We start from the raw sequence: 21,200 nt of genomic DNA on the forward strand, positions 1-21,200 counted from the left end.
AGTCCGCCTTCAAAATGACATGATAATCACTGTAAAGTATCACTGGAGGGACTACGCAGTCATCTCGTGATTCGGGTGAGGAAAACTTGGTCATACAACGCCTTGGATCTTGGTTCATCGCCCTTTATATGCTTCCATGCATAAATTAAGAACGTAGAGACGTAGTCCACGACAGGAAAATAGAACAGCGTTGGTTGGACGCCCGAAAGAGTGCTCGAAAAGGGCATTAACGAAGCAGAACATGTGTCTGAACCTGGGTTTCGAAGGAACAAGAACACCTCAGACAACCCTGAGCATACGCCTTGCAACAGTGAGTTTTTACTCAATGTGTACTTGCAGTAATTAAGCTGACTCTCGCCCCACGTCGCCAGCTGGCATTCACCCAGCTCGTCCCTGCCACTTAAGGCATGGTTTCCCATCTGATTTCGAACTTGCTTGTTATCTGTGGACGAGTGGTATCACGCTTTCGATCATTCCTAATTCAATTAGGTGCCCGAGGCCACGGGTTCAAGCCCCCGATGTTTCAAGGGACCTCAATTGGAAACTTCGATTGCACAGATGAGGCCAGTCTTCGGACTGGGCTTCATCGCTAGTATCACTCCAATTGGCTTCCCTTGGACATCACTTTTGTCACTCATTTTTATGATGCTCAACATTCCTCCAAAGATATTTTTGCTTGTCTTCCTCTGGGGTAGCCTCCTGTGAGATGCCCTCCTATGGGCCGTGTCTGTACTACTGTCTGACCTGACCTCATCCTCAGCCGCTCCACAAGATCTGTTTCTTTTGCTCCATCAGTCAACAAGTGTGTCTGCAAAATTCAAGATTTGTAGACTGACGAGCTGTTCTTTAACGATAGACAATGTTTTAAATCAATAAAATTATCCAGAAATGCCTCAAATGCTGTGTTTGATGTTGCATGGCAGAGTACCACCAGCATCGCATGGAAATTTCAAGCCCTTTTCCGGAGAAAGTTGCGTGCCAGACCCGCAATGATCTCCAATTGTCCTTCCGGGCCGCAATTAAGTCTAGCTTCCTTCAATTTCTTAGCCTTATCTTCAAAAAGCCTCCAGACCTCCAAGTACAGATTCCTGGTGTTGATGTCTGTTCCAATAGACAACAGCGCCGACTTCATCGTGTCCCTGTCCTTGATGCTGACCAAGTCGTCCGCCCTGATCGCAACAGTCGCATCTTGCTGCTTGCCGGGGGTCTCGTTCGTGTGAGCCACGCCGAGCCGGACACACTCCATTATCAGCGCAGCAAGTCCCGCTGCTAGGGCTGTCGCTACTGACGAGCCGCTGTGTGCTTCAAACCTTTTCAAGGTTGTGTCCTTCACGTCGTCGTACCAGTTGTCGACCACAACCTCGTGCCCCGGGAAAATGAAGCTCAAGTCGCCAGCATCTCCCACTGTGTCGCTGATTTTGCCCGTCGCTGCAGCTGCACCGATGCGGAAGCTGCTGGGATTACTGCGATGAGGGTATGTGCGATCCGCAAATTTGCCCTGGTCTGAGGCTGCGCAGAACATCGAGGTGCGGTTCATGCCGTTGAGGGCCGAGTGTATTGCGTTGTCGAAATCCAACTTCGCTGGCTCCGTGGGAGGCTTGATTGTCCAGGACATGGAGATGATATCCGCTTTCAGCTCGGTGGCGTACTGAATAGCTTTCACGGCGCTGTCCGGGTCGATTTGCAGCTTTTTGGTACCCCGCGCCTCATACTATGGATCAAATGAGGGTTATTGTCGGTGATCATGGCAGACAGGAGAAATTATGGGTTTTATGTACCGTGTGTAGCTTGATTACATGTATGATCGCACTTGGGCAGATGCCAGCAATGAGACGAGCCATGAGTGTTCCGTGCCTGGATTCGATGTCAGTCTTTCGTCTATCCGAATAAGTAGTCGAGTTGACATAATTTACCCGCTTGAGGAGTGCCACCAAGGAGAGACTCGCCACATCGAGCCTTCCTGATATTGGTGGAAGCTATAACCATTAAACTCCTTCTGGAAGCTCAAGTCTGCATGGGCAATGTCTGTTCCTAGATACGGTAAACACATTCAGACAGCTTGTAATATTGATGGGGTGAGGAATCTCGTACCGTCGTCAATAAGGGCTACCACTACGGGTCCATGACTTGAGAAATGGCCATGCTTTCGCATCTTGCGGAGCTCTGTTATCTGTCTGAACTCTTCGCTGAACCTCTTCATGCACTCCATCCACCGGTGGGGGTCAACTGTACGGTCCTGCCAGGCGTCACTTGTCGTCTCCGCCTGTTGGATATCTCCTCGTTGAAGCTTGTGTCTGAGACGCCTGCCGTCGGGTGGATAGATCATTGGTTTACGCTTCCCAACTGGCCATCTGTCGTACACCCTTTTCTTGAACTCTGCTAAGTTTCGAATGGTTCTCTCTTCCGACTCCATTCCCTTGCAAATGGTAATTTCAGTAGCACACTCGGAGGCTTCAAATACGAGAGTAACTCACGCCGGTCTCGATGATGTTGACAATCTCAAGGGCTGGGAGCATGGGGAGGCCTTCAGCCTCTGACCACGACCTCAAAACAGAATTCCTTCCGCTCCAGTACAGGTTGATCTCCCGCAGGGATTGGCCAATCTTTTGGAGCGACAGAGGACATATATCAGGCCTCCTCCAGTCCAGTATCTCAACATTCTTGATGATTTGTCAGATCATAGACGGCTGCTCATATTTCAAGGGTTATCATTGGCTTACAAAACCTGTCAAGGCTTGCTCAATAGCTTCATCCGTATGTGAAGGTTTGTCTAAGTCATCGACAATGACTTTGATAATACGCTTCACGCCACGTTCCTCTTTTCGAAGCCATTCGAATAAGACGACCATTGGGTTTCTCCTGACCCGGCCTCGACTCTCTGAAGTGGAGTTGCCTTCATCCGCCTCAAGGTCAACATGAGGGAATGCGACGTACTGTAAGATAGACTCGAATTCTAGGTGATTGAAAGTCTTGTAGAACTCAGACTCGCTGAGCTTTTTGGGTGGCCCAAAGTCAAACCATAACACCTTATCTGTGAGCACATCAGAGACTAGTCATGTGATATATTTCAAGACGGCACGGACCTCTTTTATAGCCTGGGACTCGTAGTATTCTCGATACCTGATCTGGTTTCCTCGTCCGTAGGCAGAGCAGTTTGAGTTTCTCCGAGATTTCTCTCGCGGCATCAACACGCTCCTGTTCCTCCTTCTTCTCGGCCTCCCTTGTTTCGATGCTAGCAGCCATTTGAGCTGTGCCCTTTGGCAATTGTCCTGGCTGAGATGGGTTCGCCAATTTTATATCGACATCTGGAGAGACTCGTGTGATATCGTTTTTCTCATAGCTTGACAGCAGCCCAGAGCTCCTCCTGCTCAAAGACGTGTTTGCTTCAGGTCTATCCTTTGGTAAGGGACGTGGTGGTGGATCCATGTACTGGCGTGAGCCCCAAGTGTCCGTTTCCTTCGACTCTGGCTTTTGAGCATCCGAACCTGGTTTCATTTGGTGTCGTCGTCGGTCCTGATCTCCTCGGATGCTGGTGTTTCTTGCTTCGTACTTCGCCTGTCCGTTCCTCCGTGATTCTTCGTGGAATTGGTAAATAGAAAGTTTACCTGCTGGTGTCTCAATTTCTATGTTCAGAGCTTTAGGCCCTCTGTAGAGCAACTGTTCAACGATATCAACTTGAGACGCTGAGCAGTTCTCGTATTGTACTGCTAGGTGCAGTGGCGTGCGCCCCTTAGAGTCCACGACAGTGAACATCTCGTCGGGTACAAGGCTGATCATCCTTGAGATGAATCTCTTCCGATCGAACTTGCCGTAATAAAAGTTGGTGGTGAGAGCAGCGTGCAGGCAAGTGATTTCTCGATCGTGCCCGTGATCGTGGGCTTCGCATTCGGTTCCTAGATGTCCCCAGAAGCTCTTTGATCGATCAACATTAAGAAGAATGACGGCGCTGTGGCAGAACAATATATTCCTTTCCACAATGGCCGCTAGACAGGGTAATTAGCGCTATTGCATACGCATATTTGTTGAGGCCGTCTCAATGTTACCTACCTGTCAGCGGCGTACGTTTCTTACTATCCATCTCACACATCAGCTCTGGCCGCGACAGGATTGCCGATTGTATCAGCCATTTCGGAGCGGGATCGCGACGAGAGTCTTTATATGCCAGATAGTGCAGAAAGTTCCGACCTTCAAATGTCGTGGAATTCCAGTTGGCCCGGCGCTCGATGGCAAATCTGCCATAGTCAGAGGCCCTGTTTTTCTTTGCTTCGTCGTTCGGTTCCCCGCTGCCATTCTCGGTCGGAACATCCTTGCTCGCACTAACTTGTCGTTGTTTCTCTCTTTGGCGGCCAAGAAGTCTTCATCAAATTGGAGTAGTGCTGTGTCTTGCTGAGCGACGCTGGTGCTATGGACTCGGAGGTCAAGCTCATCGTCTGAGTCTGAGTCAATGTCAATCTGGTCAGGATTCATGTTTTCTTCGAGTCGTCAAAACGCCCAAGCATTCACGAATAGACACCTCCGAATGATCGGGAACTGATGCCTTGCCCGTGTAAGCGGTGGCCGAGGTGCAGTGAAGTGCTAATTTGGTTTGAAACTAAGACTTCCACTCGTCGGCCTACTGTTCGAGACGGAGTGTTGCATCTGAAGGTGGACAGAACATTAGTATCCGTTGTGTTCTCATCACGGACTACTGGCAGTGCAACTCAGAAGCCGGCGGAGGTTGTTTTGCTGCAGTCTGCGAGCCTGATGGCGAAATTGGTACAACTCCGGTTGATCATGACAAATCGTACTTCATCGGTCGCCCAAACTTGCGTGCTATTGGAAGCCTTATTCAAAATAATGTTACATCTGTGGGAATTGAAACAATAGTCTTATGCAGTACAACGAGGTTATGCCGTTGCTGGGCCACCCCCAAATCAAGCCAAGGCCAAGACAATTGTCAGATTACGGCATGCAGTATGACAGGTGTACCAGTACTTCATGATGGTGCCTTTATAATAGTATGAAATGGCCTTTATTATTACTATTAGGCATTGCTATTTCGTTCCCTCCCAACCTCACCTAATATCGAAGAGCATTTCCGGAGTCGATGACTGAAAATTCTATCTCACAATTTCACACTACCATCGGCGAGGATAAAGAAGAGCCGCTCTTTGAGGTAGCCGCATTCCTGGACGAGGTAATCAACGGTGAAGACAGCACATTCAGAACGGAGAATGCTTCCAATTTCGACTTTGAGCGGAAGAATGTCGTTGAAAGAACAGGACGAAACATTCACGTCCAGTTGCAACTCCTCGAAGTCAGACACGGCAAATACGATGACGATGACGATACCGGCGGAGCAACCTTGATGGTGTTCCGCTTCCGCTTTGATCCCAAAAGAGCTCCAGCCGTGTAATTCGTGCTACCGTCAGCTTCGAGTTCTTTCCATCGCGCACGAACGGCCAAGCGCCTGTCATCGACGCAATCACCCCTGACGGTCGCTTTACAGTTGTGCCGACCAAGGATCAAGAGTCGGTCACGAAAGGAACAGAGCTGAATCTCAGCGTTCCGGGTGTGCCAATAATAGGAACGAGCCTAACGGCAAAGTTGGAAAGGGCAAGAACTCGCGACGTCAGTGATGCTACGATCATTGCTGGGTCTATGAACCTAGGTACCGGTAAGAACAAAGGCGATTACACGGTGGCCGCATGGAATCTACAGGAGAATTCACACCGCAAAAATGGCGTCCCCGACTCTGCGAAGGTTGCCATTCTACTTCGACGAAAGAACTGTGAGCCGTTCAAGGCCAAAGTCAACGTTAAAACGACATGCAACCTTCGAACTAGATTGCAAGACAGTTTTCGCAGCATTCCATTGGATGACCCGATTTTGTTTGATCCAAATGCCGAAGGGAAAAAGCCCAAGAAGGGCCGCATTTATGGGGCGCGAAGTCTGGGTAGTGTTGACATGTATTCTTTGTGTGAGGTGAGGATGGCCGTGGAGGCACCATTTGCAGCTAGTGGCAGTGTGCAAAGCACGCCGAAATAAGCAGAATGAATGGAAAAACACCATGTCATCCCATGGATTTGACGTCTCCTTTGACCTTCCCATGTATGGAAAGAGGTGCCGGATGTGGTCAAACTTAGCCAAGTGATTTTTCTCCTCACAGACCGGGTACAATTTAATGATATCCTCGAAAACAGGCCCACTGCAGATGCCTATATCATTCCCAAACTGTCTGGCGACACAAAAAAAAAAAAAAAAAAAAAAAAAAAAACATCCCTGCAGGAGACATCCAGAAAATGATCTCGAATAGTACCCAAATGCTCAAGTTGTCACACGCGGTAGGTTTGTAAGCGCCGAACTTATGTACTTGATACCAAAACGGTACCTGGTAACCGCTGACGTGGTCCTGCCAAGTCACTGAACAGTGGCGGGGAGGATTACGCCAGAGTATTTTCGACCTCCACCTGGATTCGTGCCGGACCTGCCACCGCGAAATGACCTGAATCGATTCCAAACGGCACGAATCCTCGAGAGTCCTTGGACAGATAGGGTCATCCATCGAGTTCAAACACAAAAAGATCTTGCGCATTGTACGACTGACGGAAAAGCATGGCCAGTGCAGAGATACAGGTCGGAGTGGAAGAGCCTGATCATTCTGCGGTCACCGAAACACAGAGTCCCCGGGATACTGAGCCAGAACGAACGACGCAAGGTAGAGAAGATCACGTGCCGCAGAATCGTGATGAGCCTGATCCTATCTTGACCTCTCATAAAGTTGCATCCGACAAAAATACCGAAGACTTGGACCGTCATAAAATAGGCATCTCAGTCGCTTGCCCCGTTCAGAATGATGGTATCGGAGCGGAGTAGGTAGACTCGTTCAGACAGCCATATCTTCTGTATCACTGATGGCTAATTTCTGCATTCATGATCCAAGCGTTGTTGCCATACATGGTCTCCATGGCCACAGTAGGAAGTCTTGGGGAACTTCAGATGACGAGCAACGAATTTGGCTCCGTTATGCTTTCACCGCCAGACCTAAGGTGGCAAGGGTGATTATGCACGGGTACGATGGAATGGAAAGCACTGGAAGCTGCTTCACGTCACGAGGCATTCAAAGGGAAGCAGAGACCTTGCTTGAACAACTTCTAGTACTACGAGACGAGAGTGTCAAGGTCAGTATTTCCGTTTTCAATCTGCGAGGCCGACAACTGACTTTTGAATGGAAAGTCTTCGAGGCGTCCACTAGTTTTTGTTTCGCACGACATCGGCGGTTTGATCGTCAAGATGGTAAGAATCCACGAAGGCAGGCTTGACTCGCAGTAAAGTCGTAGCGTTTCTGATAGCTCCAGGCACTGGTTCTTGCCAGCTATGACAAGGAAAGGTTCTCAGATATTCTAACGGCAACTCGTGTACTGGTAAGTGGTGCACTAGGAACAATTGTGGTCCCCCGTGTCTACGCAACCAGCCAGCCTCTAACTGCAACAGGTCTTCTTTGGCTATCCCCACCGAGCTCTCAGCATAAACGACCTCGAGGAGCAGATATTTCGATTGTTGTTCCTTCAGACGTCAGTGAAGCGACATGATTACAATGCGCGGCTTGTCGAGTGTCTGAGTGAAGCCATTATCGGCATCAACGGTTCCTTCGTTCACACGAAAATGCTGACTCGAGCAATTACTTCCAATATATATTCGGAACACCCCGAGCCCTCACATCATGTTTTCGACCGTTGCACAGCTACTTTGGGAATTGATGGCGAGTATGTACTGGCCAGGGAGAGCACTCATGTTGCTCTCACTGTCGACAGTGGCTCCAGGAGTTTCCCACTTGCTGGCCCACCAGGTGGCCGTTGGTTTCGTAGGTCTCCGCCTTTCTATCGGCCCCTCTTCTCTCTGCTCCGATTCTCTCTTCTAATCTAATTGAGAAAACAGGTGAGAGGATGTCCGATCACGTTCTGACAGCGACGGAACGAGTGCTGGAGCAAACTCCGCCCATTCATCCGTCAGTGGATTCTGAGATGTTTGTAGACAGCCACGGGCATCTCAGAGACCTCGCGAAGTCCAAAACCAGTAGAATTGTGCATATCCAATGCGATTCTGACGCACGATTGATTTCAGAACAATGTCGCAACTATCTAGAGCGAGAGAAGGGCAATCGACAGTTCCTTTCATACTTCGCTTTCGACTCACACGACAGCCGGTTCAACACTCTTGGCCCCATGTTTGCTTCCTTCTTTGCTAAATTCTGTCAGAATCCAACGACTTCTTACGGAAATGACGTCGCAATCTGCCGCTTCGCCGCGACTCCTCCCTGGGACAGAGACGAACTTTATCGATGTTGGCAACAATTAAGAGAGGATCGCACCATTTCTGATGCGCCGTATGTTCTGGGATGCTTTGATGAGTGTTGTGAATCAGACGCACTGTGGTTCCTTTCTGAAGTTCGGGGTACAATGGAAACCGTTGATGGCCGTGCAGGGTGCATGAAGATGCTTATTGTCACATCCAAAGACACGACCCTCGGCGCAAAGACTGCCGAAGCGTTATCGAAACTGCCTGGAGAAGTGGTCACAACCATTGGCCACGCCCGCTCAACCAAATCTCCTGTACGAGCAGACGCTCAAATGTCGAGGTTATTGCCCAAGTGCCCCGAACTTGCCGAGCCGCTGGCAGCTGCGGAGATCACTCGTCTAACTGATTTGTGCGGACATGATCAAGATCTCTGCAAGCTTCTCTGCAAGTTAATTGAAAACAAAGCAGTCGGGGACCGGCCAGGAGAGAGGTCACTGTCCTCCATCGGACCCACCAGGGAACAAATCTTTGAACAGTTGCTGGGCGAGATACCTATAAGGAGCCGCAATTGGGCTCAACGAGTGTTTACATTTGTTCTCACATCCCTCAGACGACTTAGGGTGCACGAGTTCTATACATTGTCGCAATTGTGTGCCCGACTCGACGATGCTTCTTACAAGCCGCAGTGGCTAACAAAGGGTCACTCGTCTACGCATCATGAGGTTACGAATATCCTACAATCGCTACAGGGACTTGTTTGCGTCAAAAACGATGAAATACACTTGACTCATCCGGATTTGCAACTGTGGCTCACATGTGAGGACACCAGTCCTGACATAGCATCAAAAAGGCCTTGGTATTTGAGGGGAAGCGAAAGAGACGGACATATGATCATCCTCGAGATTTCTTTGGCGCACTTGCGAGATCTCCTCGAAGTGGACTCCTTGTCTTCACTGCTCCCGTACTCGATTGAACACTGGGTCATGCATTACAAACTTGCGCCAAGTCCCAGGTCTGACAGACTCGCCATGGATGTTTTCAACGACCAAAGACTCGTTGAGCTTTGGTTGAACGCATATACATCGCTGAGCTCGCAATGGATCAAGCCTTTGCCCGAAAGTCGAGCTCCTCTCTATGTTGCCGCCCATTTCGGTCTGGAGAAAGTTACCAAGCACTTTATGGACCACGCTGCAAGTAGCGGTGAAATCCAAGGTTGGGAAAGAGTTATACTAGAGAGCATCAAGGCCGGAGAGCCATCTGTGTTGCGAATGCTTCTTGAGAGGGCGCCCCGTTCCCTGGCCTTTGAAGACGGCTTCCTCCAAGAAGCAGTACTAGAGGCCTCAAGCGGGGGCGATATCCCAATTTTCCGAGAAATGGTCAGGCACATTCCAAAGCCGCGTCGTTCGGTTCCAGCGTGGAGTACCCTCCGGCAGAGCCATGCTCTTGAAAACGCAACTGATCGGGCTGTCGAGAAAAGTGCCTCAAATACGACTGAACAAGGGCGGGTCGGAGAAAAGTCAGCGCGTACTGAGAGCGAGAATCTTTCCGACATTCCATTCCGCTGGCTCTCATCAGTCCTTTTCGGCGCATGTAGACTCGGAGCAGACGACATAGCCCACACATTGCTAAGGCTCGGCGCAAACCCTGATGCAAAATTCGACTGGAGTGGGGTATCGGCTCTATCCGTAGCTTGTGGGAGAGGACTTCCAAGAATGGTGGAAATGCTGTTGCAGCAAGGTGCCGATCCGGAAGGGCGGTCGGGTCCCAGGAACACATTGCCTATGCATATCGAAGCCGGAGGCGGAAGCGCTGAGGTTGTGAAGCTCCTGTTAGAAAACGGGGCGTCTGTTGAAACTAGGGATGATAACGGGACAGCACCACTTCTTGTCGCATGCGATGTGGGTTGCTTCGGTGCCGCCGAACTGATCCTCAAAACTCTACCTGCGCACGAGGACCTGAACTCTTACAAGCCAAACTTTCTACTTGCGGCAGTCAGACAGGGCAGCTATAAGACCACAGAAGCTCTGCTACGGCGAGGAGTCAGTCCCGACTGCTACGACGAGGATCTCAGCGCCCTGGGACTTGCCGCATTGAACGAGCGGCTGGACTTGTGCAAGCTCCTACTCGAATTCAAAGCTGATCCCAATTTCGCACATCATGATTCCATGCGGCCACCACTTATGATTGCTGCCGCTGATGGAAACTTGGACATCGCCACTTTGCTCATCAGGAGCGGCGCCGATGTCAATAAGGCCTGGAAGAAAGAGAACTTGGTGCGCCAATCACTAGGGTTTGCGGCCTGGCATGGACATGCTGAAATTGTGCGGGCTTTGCTAGACAATGGCGCAGATCCCAACGCCGTTGATGAGCGTGACTGGACTGCGCTGTTGTTGGCAGCGGGTGAAGGGGTAATTCAACCATAACACACCACATCAAAGACCTCGGCTAACCATGCTATCAGCATATCGAAATTGTGCGCCTTTTATGTGCCCATGGCGCTGGTTTGGACTTAGGCGGGGGTCCAGCTGGAAACACCCCACTGCATGTCGCCACTGAGTACCCAGACATAGTCAGCATTCTGCTTGAATCTGGTGCGGATGCGAGCAAAACAAATGCATCATCGGCGATTCCAGTAAGTATTTAATCTCCTCTTCCCTACACGCCTTGATTTCTACAGTTCATGGCGACTGTGATACCATCATGGAGGAATCGCCCAACGCGTAGTCCTTGTCTCTCTTTCTTCACATGAAATTTGTGCTAACATCGCGAGCGCAGCTTGCCTTGGCCATTAAGTATAACCACTTGGCCACAATGAATCTGCTAATCAGCCACGGCAAGGCCTCAAGGGCAGATATATCACATCCTTCAGTCAAAGCCGAACTACTGAACCTCAAAGACTGGGACTCGAACAGCGAGGAGCGTTTGTCTACACTGCTGGAAGCCGGCGTCGACGTGAACATGACCAACAGCGACAACACATCTCTCGTGATGCTAGCCATGCTGAACTCAGAGGAAGCTGTGCGCACAGTGCTGGAATATGGGCCAGACCTGAGTAATAGGAACATGGATGGGGACACGGTTCTGACCATGATTAACAAGGACACCACGGTTGGCTCTATCAAGAGAGTCCTCCGCTTAGGAGCACAGCTCGACGTAGAGGACAACGACGGATGGTCGCCCCTGATGTGGGCTATCTCAGCCGAGAACTGGGATGTATTGGAGTACCTGATGACAATCGAAGTCGTCAGGTCGAAGGTGAACCTTCCACGGAGGAACGAGGGCTCGGTGTTGCAATTCGCGTGCCATGAAGGCAATGTCAGGGCTGTCAAAGTTCTCCTGGAACACGGTGCTGACATTGACATGGCCACCGAGGTGGGGACTCCAATCACGGAAGCAATCGTCAGGAGGAACGACGCCGTGGTTCAACTGTTGCTGCAAAGAGGCGCACGACTTGATCGGCCCGCCTGCTTTATTTACCTTCCGATCTTCGCTGCATGCTTAAAAGGCTCCGGGGACCTGGTAAAATTGCTGCTAGAAAGACATGGCGCATCGAAAGACGATGTTGATTTTGCGGGGAGAAGATTAATCCACCTGGCCTGTTACAACAACGTTGAGATCCCGAAGCAGCTCGAACCTGCTGAGGAGGACTTCGCTGCTAGGGATTACGTTGGACGCGTACCTCTACATTATGCCTGCCTCAGTGGGGACGTGGCTTTGTTAGAATACGTGCTGGAGCGATCAAAATCTGTCGGGGTGGGTATTGACATCCAAGATAACGAAGGCTGGACACCGCTCCTATGGGCGGCAAGAGCCTCCTCCTTCATCGAGGAATCCTACCCCGAATCAAAGTTTCTCGAAGCTGTCTCTTGGCTGATCAGCAAGGGAGCTGATGCCATGGTGCGTGTTGATGGCATTGATCCTAACTACGAGCCCATCAGAGGCGGCTGGACTGCTGTGGAGATAGCCAAATATCACGGTGCGGAGACTATCGTTGACTTTTTGAGGACCCGTGTCGAATTAGACAAGGGGACGAGTCAAGGGCCGCAGAGAGTTGGGAAACCGCCAGAGGGTAACGGATGGTGCGACTGCTGCCTGATTGTAAGACATCCAATTCTACTGTCAAACCACCCCCCCCCCACGCCATGCTTTCTCTGGAAAGCCTCATGGTGTACCTCAGACCTGTCCCTAACGTCGCACAGTCAATTCGTGGCATATATTTCACTTGTGAGACCTGCAAGCACAGCTACGACTTATGTTTCAAATGCTTCCGCTCCAAAGCCGTCCTTCATCCTGCGCACGCCATGGGACAACGTGGGAGCGAGGAAATCGTTCATACCTCGCCGGAAGTGTCAGAATTAGAGAAAGGGTCAGAGAGAGGCTCATATGTTGCCGGTGAAGATTCCGATGATGAGATAATCGACCTTGAGACTGTGGTCGCAACTGTGCAAGGGTCACAGGCTAATTGAAGTCTAGGAATCAACTTGTCATGTCTATTGGGAATGTGCAAGCACACCCTCACCCTTGAATACGCCGCACAAATTTCTTCATACCCTCTTAACAGTATTGATCGGACTTCTTACAATTTCATTATCCAAAAACAGATCACCCTTTCCTCCTCCTGTATAGCTACACGAGCTAGTTGTATTTAGACATCTATTGAAAGCGTGCCTATCAGACATGTCAGGATTTGTGTGAACGAACCAAATAGAGACTCTGGATATATGTGGTACGAAGACTAGCGAAAGATCGTCTCGTGGGCGCTTCTCCGTAGAAACTCACATTCCAGGGTTATCGCATTGAGAGCCTGAACAGGGGCATTTGTGGCAGCGACGTGGTCATGCAGATCGAGTTATTCTTGTTCCAAGACAAGTCTCTGAAATTCTTTTGGGGTCAACTTTGTGCTGAAAAGATGATGGCCTGTCTATGCAAAGGAGAGGCCAGCTTCTTAGGGGTCTTCTAAACCATTTCGTCTGTGTGCTCTTGCGAAGCAGCCAAAGCAGCCAGTACCATGATAGAGCAATTACCTGCTTCCCGAGCTCATAGATTCCTTGCATCCCAACTCCCAGTATCCCATTAAGGGTGTATATGCTCGACTCAGTGTTCGCGGGAAGAAGAGCCATTACGCGAGAACAGGCTCCGCCTAGTTAGGTGGCCGGGCACATGCTATCATTCAACAAGTACGGTAACCAGTGTACTATTTGATTAGATACAGTAGGTTGCGACTTCGTCCAACAAACGTCCAACAAAGTCTCTTCCAGCGAATCTCAGATGACTGTAACATGAATTGTCGTGTGTTGCTGCGAGATATGGCACCCCCCGTTCCTTTTCCCTTCAAAGGGCCTAAGCACAGTCAAAACTAAGCCTTGAGACCGCTTCAACAAATCACACCACCAGGTAATATGAACAAGACACCGAAGTAATTCAATCACACTTGATCTCCGCCAACAGCAGTGGGAAACTTCGCAACGCTTCCAAACCGAACCAAACTTATGGTCAGCAACACGCTTACTCCCTCACCGAAGCCCACGGTCCCCCCGAGCCGCCCTCCACGGCCCAGCACCAGGCTACCCCTGCCACCCATCCCGCCCTGACACGCAGCCCACACGACCCAAGCAGGCGGCAACAAAGGAAGCAGGGAAGGGACGGGAAGGGGGGAGGCGGCTTTTCCGGGAGAAGTTCTAGAAGCCCATTCATTTTCCATCCGATGTCAGAGAGAGAGGGTAGGCAACCCTGTCTCTCATGCGACACTCGGCCGGTTAGATCTGTTCATGCCCTCCGCATCCGAAACCCGGTGGCACTTCCTCACCGAGAGGAGAATGCAGACGCCAATCGCGAAGCTGAAAAAAAAGGCTTCTCCCCCTGACGCCCGCAACGCCACGCCCGGCGAGGCTGCGGACGTACGATGGGGAGGGAGAGGCTCAGAGGCGTGGGGAGGGTAAACGTTCAACCATAAAGGTAATCAGTTGGTCAATAGACGGAAGACTTTTTGATTTCCATTCGCAATGATGCGGACATGCCATGCACGCGCTTTCTATACACACCCCAGGACGCGCAGCACCTATATGAGCGCATTGGCTGCGCGTTGTTGCCTGAGGTTCCTTGCTCTCTGGCCTGTTGATGTCTTACACTCACGAGTAGTGGGCTTTGAAAAGTAAATGTGGTATCCCTTGGCCTCATCCTGAGAAAATCAAGACATGATATCGTGACCCTGTTTGTCCTGAGCCTTTCAAATACTCCAAAATAAAGAGACCCCTGCCTCCCATAAAACTCCTCCAGATAAACTCCAACGCTGATACCCAATAAATTGTGTGATCAAATGATCCCTTCGACCGCTGCGTTCAGAGGCGTGTAAATGAAAATGAAAAGCAGAGCTGTGTTGCGTTATTAGTAGCTGAAGTCAACATGACCCATTTGCGAGACAGTTTTGTTCTCGTCTGCGTTGGACGAGTTGACGCCCGTCACTGAGCTACTTGACACCGTATCTGACTGATGTGTCGTCGTTGGCTCCAGCTCTTGCTCCTGCGCCGGCACCCCGCTGTCGCTGTAGCCCAGGTCGCGCATCTGCTGGAAACTCCAGCTCGGCTCGAAGTGCGCGCTTTGCCACGCGAACGCCACCCTTTCGTACATCTCGTCGATTTGCTCGAGGCTGATCTTGCTCGTCTCGTAGACCATGGCCCAGACGAAAACGGCCGCGACAGCGCAAAACGCACCCCACACGAAGAAAACTCGGGTGCCCATGTCAGCATAACCCGCGCCCTCTTCTACCATATATGGACTTCCGTAGGAGATTCCAAAGTTCAACAGCCAGTTCGAGGCTGTGGATATCGATATGGACTTGGCTCGAACTTTTAATGGGTATATTTCGGATGTGATGACCCACGCCACAGGTCCCCATGAGGCGGCAAAGAAGAATATGTCGATGCAGACGAAGATGATGAGGATCTGGTTCGCGGTCGTGGGCATCGATTTCCCGACGGCTGCAGAGAAGCTGGCAATGAGTAGCTGGCAGATGGCCATAGCAACAGCACCGTATATCAGAACCTTTCGGCGACCCCAGGTCTCGATGACAAATAGCGCTGGAATCGTGGAGATGGTGTTTACGATATTGATGATCAAGGAGATGAGGAATGCGTTCTGGATGCCGGCACCGACAAAGAAGGTCGTTCCGTAGTACATTATGAAGTTGACGCCGGTCAACTGTTGTAGCATCTGAAGCCCGCAACCGGTGAGCGTCCGCCGTCCTAGGTGCGGTGTTCCGAAGATGACGTCCTTGTACGTAGCGGATCCCAGGGCTAATTCGTATTCGTGGTTCGCCTCGATCTCGGCCAACTCCTCGAGCAACGCTGGGTGTAGCCGATCCAGCCGTCGCAACCGACTGAGGGAGACGGCAGCGGCGTCTTTGAGTCCTCGCTTGATGAGAAAGCGAGGTGTTTCGGGTAGGACGAGGAGACCAAGCGACAACACCACTGCCCAGGTGAACTGAAGACCGAGGGGGATCTGGTACGCAGCGGCCCCATCCATATCAGCAGTGAGCATATTGACAATGGATGCTGTAAGTAATCCAATGGTGATGGAAAGTTGATAAAAGCAGACCAAGGTTCCTCGTATCCACTTGGGAGCCATCTCGGCTTGGTAGATGGGAACAAGGACAGATATGGTTCCGACACCGACGCCGGCGAAGAATCTATCTCACATTAGCTGGTTGCCACAAACACAAGTATGTTGGCGGGGCCTCGCAGTCCCGCCAACTCCAACATACCTTCCGGCCACGAGCATAGGTATGGCCTGGGCGCAGACCTGGAATATGACGCCGAAGTTGAAAGCAGTGACAGCGCCGATCAGAGACTTGCGCCGGCCCCAATAGTCACCCACGGGTGCGGCGAGGAGGGCACCGACGACGGTCCCAGCGCTCAGGATGGCGACGATGATGGCTGTCTGGGTCGGGGAGATGGAGGGGTGCCCGTTACGGGTATATCCGGTCGAGAATTGTTCCTTGAAAGCGCTCATGGCGAGGATGCCGTTGATGGTGCTAGACATGAGCCATGTCAGTAAGCAGGCTGGGAGGGATTCACTCCAGGAGCGAGGATCCTCACCCCGTATCATATCCGAACAGCAGACCTCCGGAGGCGACGAAGATGCCAATCATGATGGCGGGAGCGGACGACCCGGCGACATTGTCTGGCTTTCGCCAGCCCATGGCAAAGGCCATGGCGGGTGGGTTGAGGCCTTCAAGCCAGGGTGGGTGCGATGAAGTCGTCGAAGATGGGAATGACGAGTCGCTGGAAGAGTCGACGCCGAGTATTGCGGTCGACCATTTGCCGGGGTTTGAGACGACGGGCGGCGGAGACCAGGTGGCGAGGCAGCCAGAAAGACCAGGCAGTCAGTGGTCGGCGGCAGTGGTCGATGATGTCGGGTGGGTAGTAGGGTAGGTAGGTAGGGTAGGGAGGGTATGGAGGATAGGAAGGAGGTCAAAAAGGTCGAGGTCACGGTCGAGGGTCGCAGTGGGGACAGCAGACAGGCCGGAGTCAGGCTGGTGACTTTGGGAGAGGTCGGAGTCGGGACTGGGCGGAGAGAGACGGAGACGCAGACACAGACGCAGACGCAGACGGATGCAGACGTAGGTTAGGGTGGTAGGGTCAGATGGAGGAGGAGATGGAAAATGGAGACTAAAGACTGCAGACGGAGCAGCGAAAGCGACGAATAGGGACGAGGATGGTCTGGGGAACAGGAGAGCGGAACTGGGCGGCACACAGTAAGGACAGTAAGGATCGATGGGCATGGGGCCCGGGGCCTGGGGGGGCATGGCACGCATGGATGCGGCGTAGCGTGCTGCACTGTCTGTTAGGTTCTGGGTAGGGGCATGGGTATGGACTCTTGGGGGTGTGGGAGTGTGGGAGCCTGTCTGGTGGATGGGGGGAGGAGAGGGGTGGTCCGCCTGGGGGGAGCGTGCTGTGATTGGCTTCCGGGGCCTGGAGGCGGAGGTGATTGGGGGAGGAGCAGGGGAGTGCCAGAGGGAAAATGGGAAGATGGAAATGGGGCCAAGGAGAAAAGGGCTAAGACATTCGACCACTGCAGGTTTAGCTCGGGGTTTGGGGCTTGAGCTGGCTGGCTGGGCTGGGGCTGGGCCTGGGGGACGGACGTTGAATTGGAATTGGGCGGGTTGACGAGGCAGGCTACCCGCAGTCAGGTGTGCCTTCCCCGTTGCTGCACTGCACATACACCCGAGTATGCAGCCAATACCGGTGCCAGTGTCTTGTCCGTCTGGGCTCATCTGGTAAGGAAGGTGCTGCAGGATGTGGGCATTCCCCTAACACTCAGAGCCCTGGCAGCAGGACCAAGACAACGACCAAGCAAAACGCAAGCCTCGTCCCACTCTCCCCTCCAGCACATGAACGGTGAGCGCTCATTAGTCCCAAGCCGTGTCTAACCAACTCCTTACTGATTGGCGTCGACAAAAGGGGACCCAGGCGGGACGGGGATCAGACTCCAGCCCGGCTGTCGGTCTGTCTGTGTCTGCATGTCTGTCCGTTTTCTGTCTTCAGTGCCCAGTGCGTGCCACGAATTAACCTCCAAGACTATCGCTGTTGGACAAGCACACAAGCTGGCCACAAGACAGGCGGGCGGTGGTGGCATTGGACAGGTCATGCTGCATCACCTGCCATAATGCCATGCAGCCAGGGCCCTTGACGATCGCCCGTCCATATTTAGTGGGTAAAATCACTGCAAGCCAGAAGCGCGCTTGTTTCCTCCTTGCATCTGACTGACTCCTGTTCTCCCCCGGCGTAGTGCGGTAGCTACAGTACTTGGTCTGCTCGGCTGAGGCGCATTCCGACACGCCGGGTGACTGAAAAAAGGTTCTCGCAGACCAGCTGTGCCTCCTGACCCTTATTAGGCTCGAACCGAATTGGGCCAGAACGCAAAGATGGAGACATCGAAGCCCGGTCTAGTGAGCCATTTCCAGTCATGATCGATGTCAATAGAGTTCGACATAGTCTTGTTCTGTGGGGCCCCTCGATCCTGACAGCTTGGTACCGGACCCCGACAGATTGCGGGGACCTGTTGCGTGTGCTCGTTACGTGCGCTGCCTTCTTCCCTGCACTTTCACACTGGGTGGTTGGCCGTCTTTTTAACTTTTTCCTACTGTCTTTCCACCCCGGGCGAAGGATTCAAACTCGACCAGGCTCAGACACATTTGCATACGGCGCCCGGCACACGCATCAGGACAAAGCCCGGTCAACATTCTGCGCCGGCCATCCTCTCGAAGAATCGGGTGGCTGCTCTTCCACTAACTAGTGCTCGGAATCTGTTCAACTCCTCTCTAACGGTCGTCTTGCTGCCTACCTGGGAGGCTCTGATCTATCCAACCTCTTCATGCGTCTTCCATAGACGAGAACAGCCACCTGAAACTACTCCAGCATTCTCCTCCTTCCTCCTACCCTACTTGTGCCACGTTCCCGTGAGTCTGCAGCCAGACGCCTCAGAGGTGCATCTGGCATGATTCGATGTGATGGTGGAATGAGTAATGACTTCTCGAAGAGGAATCGGCCATGCATATGTGCTCGGCCGCAGGCGCTCCCTGCACGCCTTTTGGTTCGCAGGTTCGTGGCGTCCGGCCTACCATCCTGCCATCACACACCTTCAGCCTACAGGCACGGGCATGCCGGGAATCCTTTCTGAACTCTGCACCCGGCTGGCTCGACTCCAACGGCCTAGCGCACCACGCCTGCATCGGCATCTCAATCTCCTAGGTTGCTTGGCCGACTACTGACTGCCTTTCCCCGTCTGAGCTTTCATGGCTGACGGCGCCTTTTTTTTTTTTTTTTTAAAGACTACGTCGGCAGAAGTGGGCACACGACAAAAGCGTGCCGGGAGGATATAGCCAGAATTACGCCTTGTCCAAGAGTGCTAGAGACTGCTTAGACAGCGGTACGAGTACCAGTCCTTGACCGCATCGGAAGATGCTACCAGAGGAGCGCCAAGCTATATCGGCTTGTCCCAGGCTCGGATTTTTCGGGGACGGCTCAATCACCGCCTCCCAGTTGGAAGCCCGACCAGGCCAACTGCCCGCTACCCACGTTTCACGAGATACATTTTGACCGCTGGGCCACTGATTGCCGCTTACGGACGCCTGGGCAAGGCTGAAGTGACCCGTAACCGGCGTTTGGGTGACACTCATTACCCTTATCGATCCAGAAGCTGGCTGGCATCGTTGGTCCCTCGACTGCCCTCGAGTCAGTCCTTGGCATCGAAACGTGCTCGCTCCTAAGCCATGACGCAACAAGACCTCTCAGTACTTGGGATTGTCGCTTGAGGCCTGCATTTGTTCATAACCGAACAACCAATGCCCGACGGAGCTCTAAACGGCAAGTCCCACCAACGTCAAAGAGGACTGTCTCAGATGTTGCATAATGCCCTTGCCAAAGTATACAAGCTTGTGTATGCCGCTGCTGGTAGTACCAGTTGGACTTCGCCGGCAAAAATATGTCATGGAGCTAGCATTTCGGCGAATCACTCCACAGACTTGCAGCAAGGCTGGACGGAAATGTGGATTGCGGACAACCCCATCGCACAGTACGCAAAAGACAACGGGATTACTTTCAGGTCGGACGTGAATAATCCTTTGCGGAGTTGCCATCGTTGCTGGCTATTGGTAGTGTCAGCACATAGTAGACCATGTAGTAGACCATGTGTACTAAGGTCTCCTACATGCCAGTGGCCGAGCTCACTCTACGTTGCAAAGCACGCAGAACATGGTGCAGATCAAGTAAGACAATGCGACCTTTCAGCGAGCGGATTTTATCTTTTCTAATTTATTTGGATTGTACAGGAAAGAGGTTGAAGGTGAGTTGGGTGGATGGTGTGGATGACGCGCCGTGCGACGTCCTCTCATCCCTCATATCTAAACCAATACCCACCCACCAATGCATCCGCTTCAGCCCGGTAGCCTGCATGATGCGGGTCTTACTTATCACGGCGACGACTTACTGCACATCTCGCTTACGATGCATTCACCAATATCCCAAGACTGCTGCGAAAGGCTGATTTGCTCTGCAGGCCTGTCAGCTATCCAACCTCGTCTCATCGGGCTCGCACCATAGACCCCCCCCTGCCTCTCCGCCGAAGTCACCCGCAGCTGATGGCGAGTTGGGGGCGTACAGAAAACAATCGGTTATCCGTGGACTCGAAACTGTCACGTTGCCTCGGGCTGCCGGGGTTCAAGGAATAAATCTAATGAAGAAGCAAGGTCGTCAGATACTGTGTCGCACACACACACCCATCCTTGGCTTGCCCTATGGAAATTAAACGAGCAGCTGAGACATGCAGGACGCATGGGGATGTGATGCCACGCCACGCCATGCCATGTACGCTTCCCAAAAACACACAGGGCATGTCCCAATACCGCAAAACGTCTACTGAAGGCCCCCTCCCGCCCTCGGCTCTGGTGGACGGGGAGACACCCGCGTGCGTCCGTACCTGTGATAGAATCGCCAGGGCTGGGCTGTAGTTCATCCAATCTTCTAGGCTGTGTATTTCATGCAAGGGTGAGTAGCCACCTCCATCCCATCAACCACGCGTGAGAAGGCTTGTTCGGACTCGACCCACTCACGGCAACATCATCATGCCTAGGTGTAGCGAGATGTGTGCTGTCGGGTGGTGAGACCCGCCAGGGGTTCACGAGAGGTTGGCGGATATCCGCGTCGAATCCTCCTCGACAGCCGGCTACGTTACCCTCTCAGCCGCAGTTATTAGTCGCGGAGGTGAGACACACATGCGCTCGCTGCTTCTGTGGGACGCCCGGTAGCAGCGGCGAGGCTGCTGACAGACGCCTGAGAGTGCAGGATCGAGGACAACGGGGGTGGCGACGAGATAGGTCTCTGAGATGTAGTATATGAATACAGCGGCTATACGGCACTAACAACAAC

At 52.2% G+C, this 21,200-nt stretch overlaps 4 protein-coding genes across 4 annotated transcripts; 2 read left to right on the forward strand and 2 right to left on the reverse strand.

Moving 5' to 3' along the window:
• Positions 1-949: 949 nt before the first annotated feature.
• Positions 950-4,467, reverse strand: INS49_002874 (uncharacterized protein; the record flags this gene model as incomplete). The annotated part of the gene is made up of 7 exons (XM_043163675.1): positions 950-1,711; positions 1,797-1,854; positions 2,935-3,031; positions 3,084-3,248; positions 3,606-3,983; positions 4,048-4,232; positions 4,322-4,467. 7 exons carry the CDS (start codon positions 4,465-4,467, stop codon positions 950-952), a joined length of 1,791 nt encoding a protein of 596 aa, XP_043032181.1.
• A 619-nt stretch (positions 4,468-5,086) lies between these two features.
• INS49_002875 (uncharacterized protein) lies at positions 5,087-5,395 on the forward strand (the record flags this gene model as incomplete). The annotated part of the gene is made up of 1 exon (XM_043163676.1): positions 5,087-5,395. One exon carries the CDS (start codon positions 5,087-5,089, stop codon positions 5,393-5,395), a length of 309 nt encoding a protein of 102 aa, XP_043032182.1.
• Positions 5,396-9,989: 4,594 nt separating this feature from the next.
• INS49_002876 (uncharacterized protein) lies at positions 9,990-12,916 on the forward strand (the record flags this gene model as incomplete). Its single annotated transcript, XM_043163677.1, has 4 exons — positions 9,990-10,685; positions 10,739-10,909; positions 11,053-12,310; positions 12,879-12,916. The coding sequence occupies 4 exons, from the start codon at positions 9,990-9,992 to the stop codon at positions 12,914-12,916; spliced, it is 2,163 nt and encodes a 720-aa protein (XP_043032183.1).
• Positions 12,917-14,661: 1,745 nt separating this feature from the next.
• Positions 14,662-16,486, reverse strand: INS49_002877 (uncharacterized protein; the record flags this gene model as incomplete). The annotated part of the gene is made up of 3 exons (XM_043163678.1): positions 14,662-15,961; positions 16,037-16,306; positions 16,371-16,486. 3 exons carry the CDS (start codon positions 16,484-16,486, stop codon positions 14,662-14,664), a joined length of 1,686 nt encoding a protein of 561 aa, XP_043032184.1.
• Positions 16,487-21,200: the final 4,714 nt, after the last annotated feature.

Source organism: Diaporthe citri, assembly GCF_014595645.1.
Source record: "Diaporthe citri strain NFHF-8-4 chromosome Unknown scaffold_1, whole genome shotgun sequence".
In the NCBI taxonomy this organism is placed as follows: domain Eukaryota; kingdom Fungi; phylum Ascomycota; class Sordariomycetes; order Diaporthales; family Diaporthaceae; genus Diaporthe; species Diaporthe citri.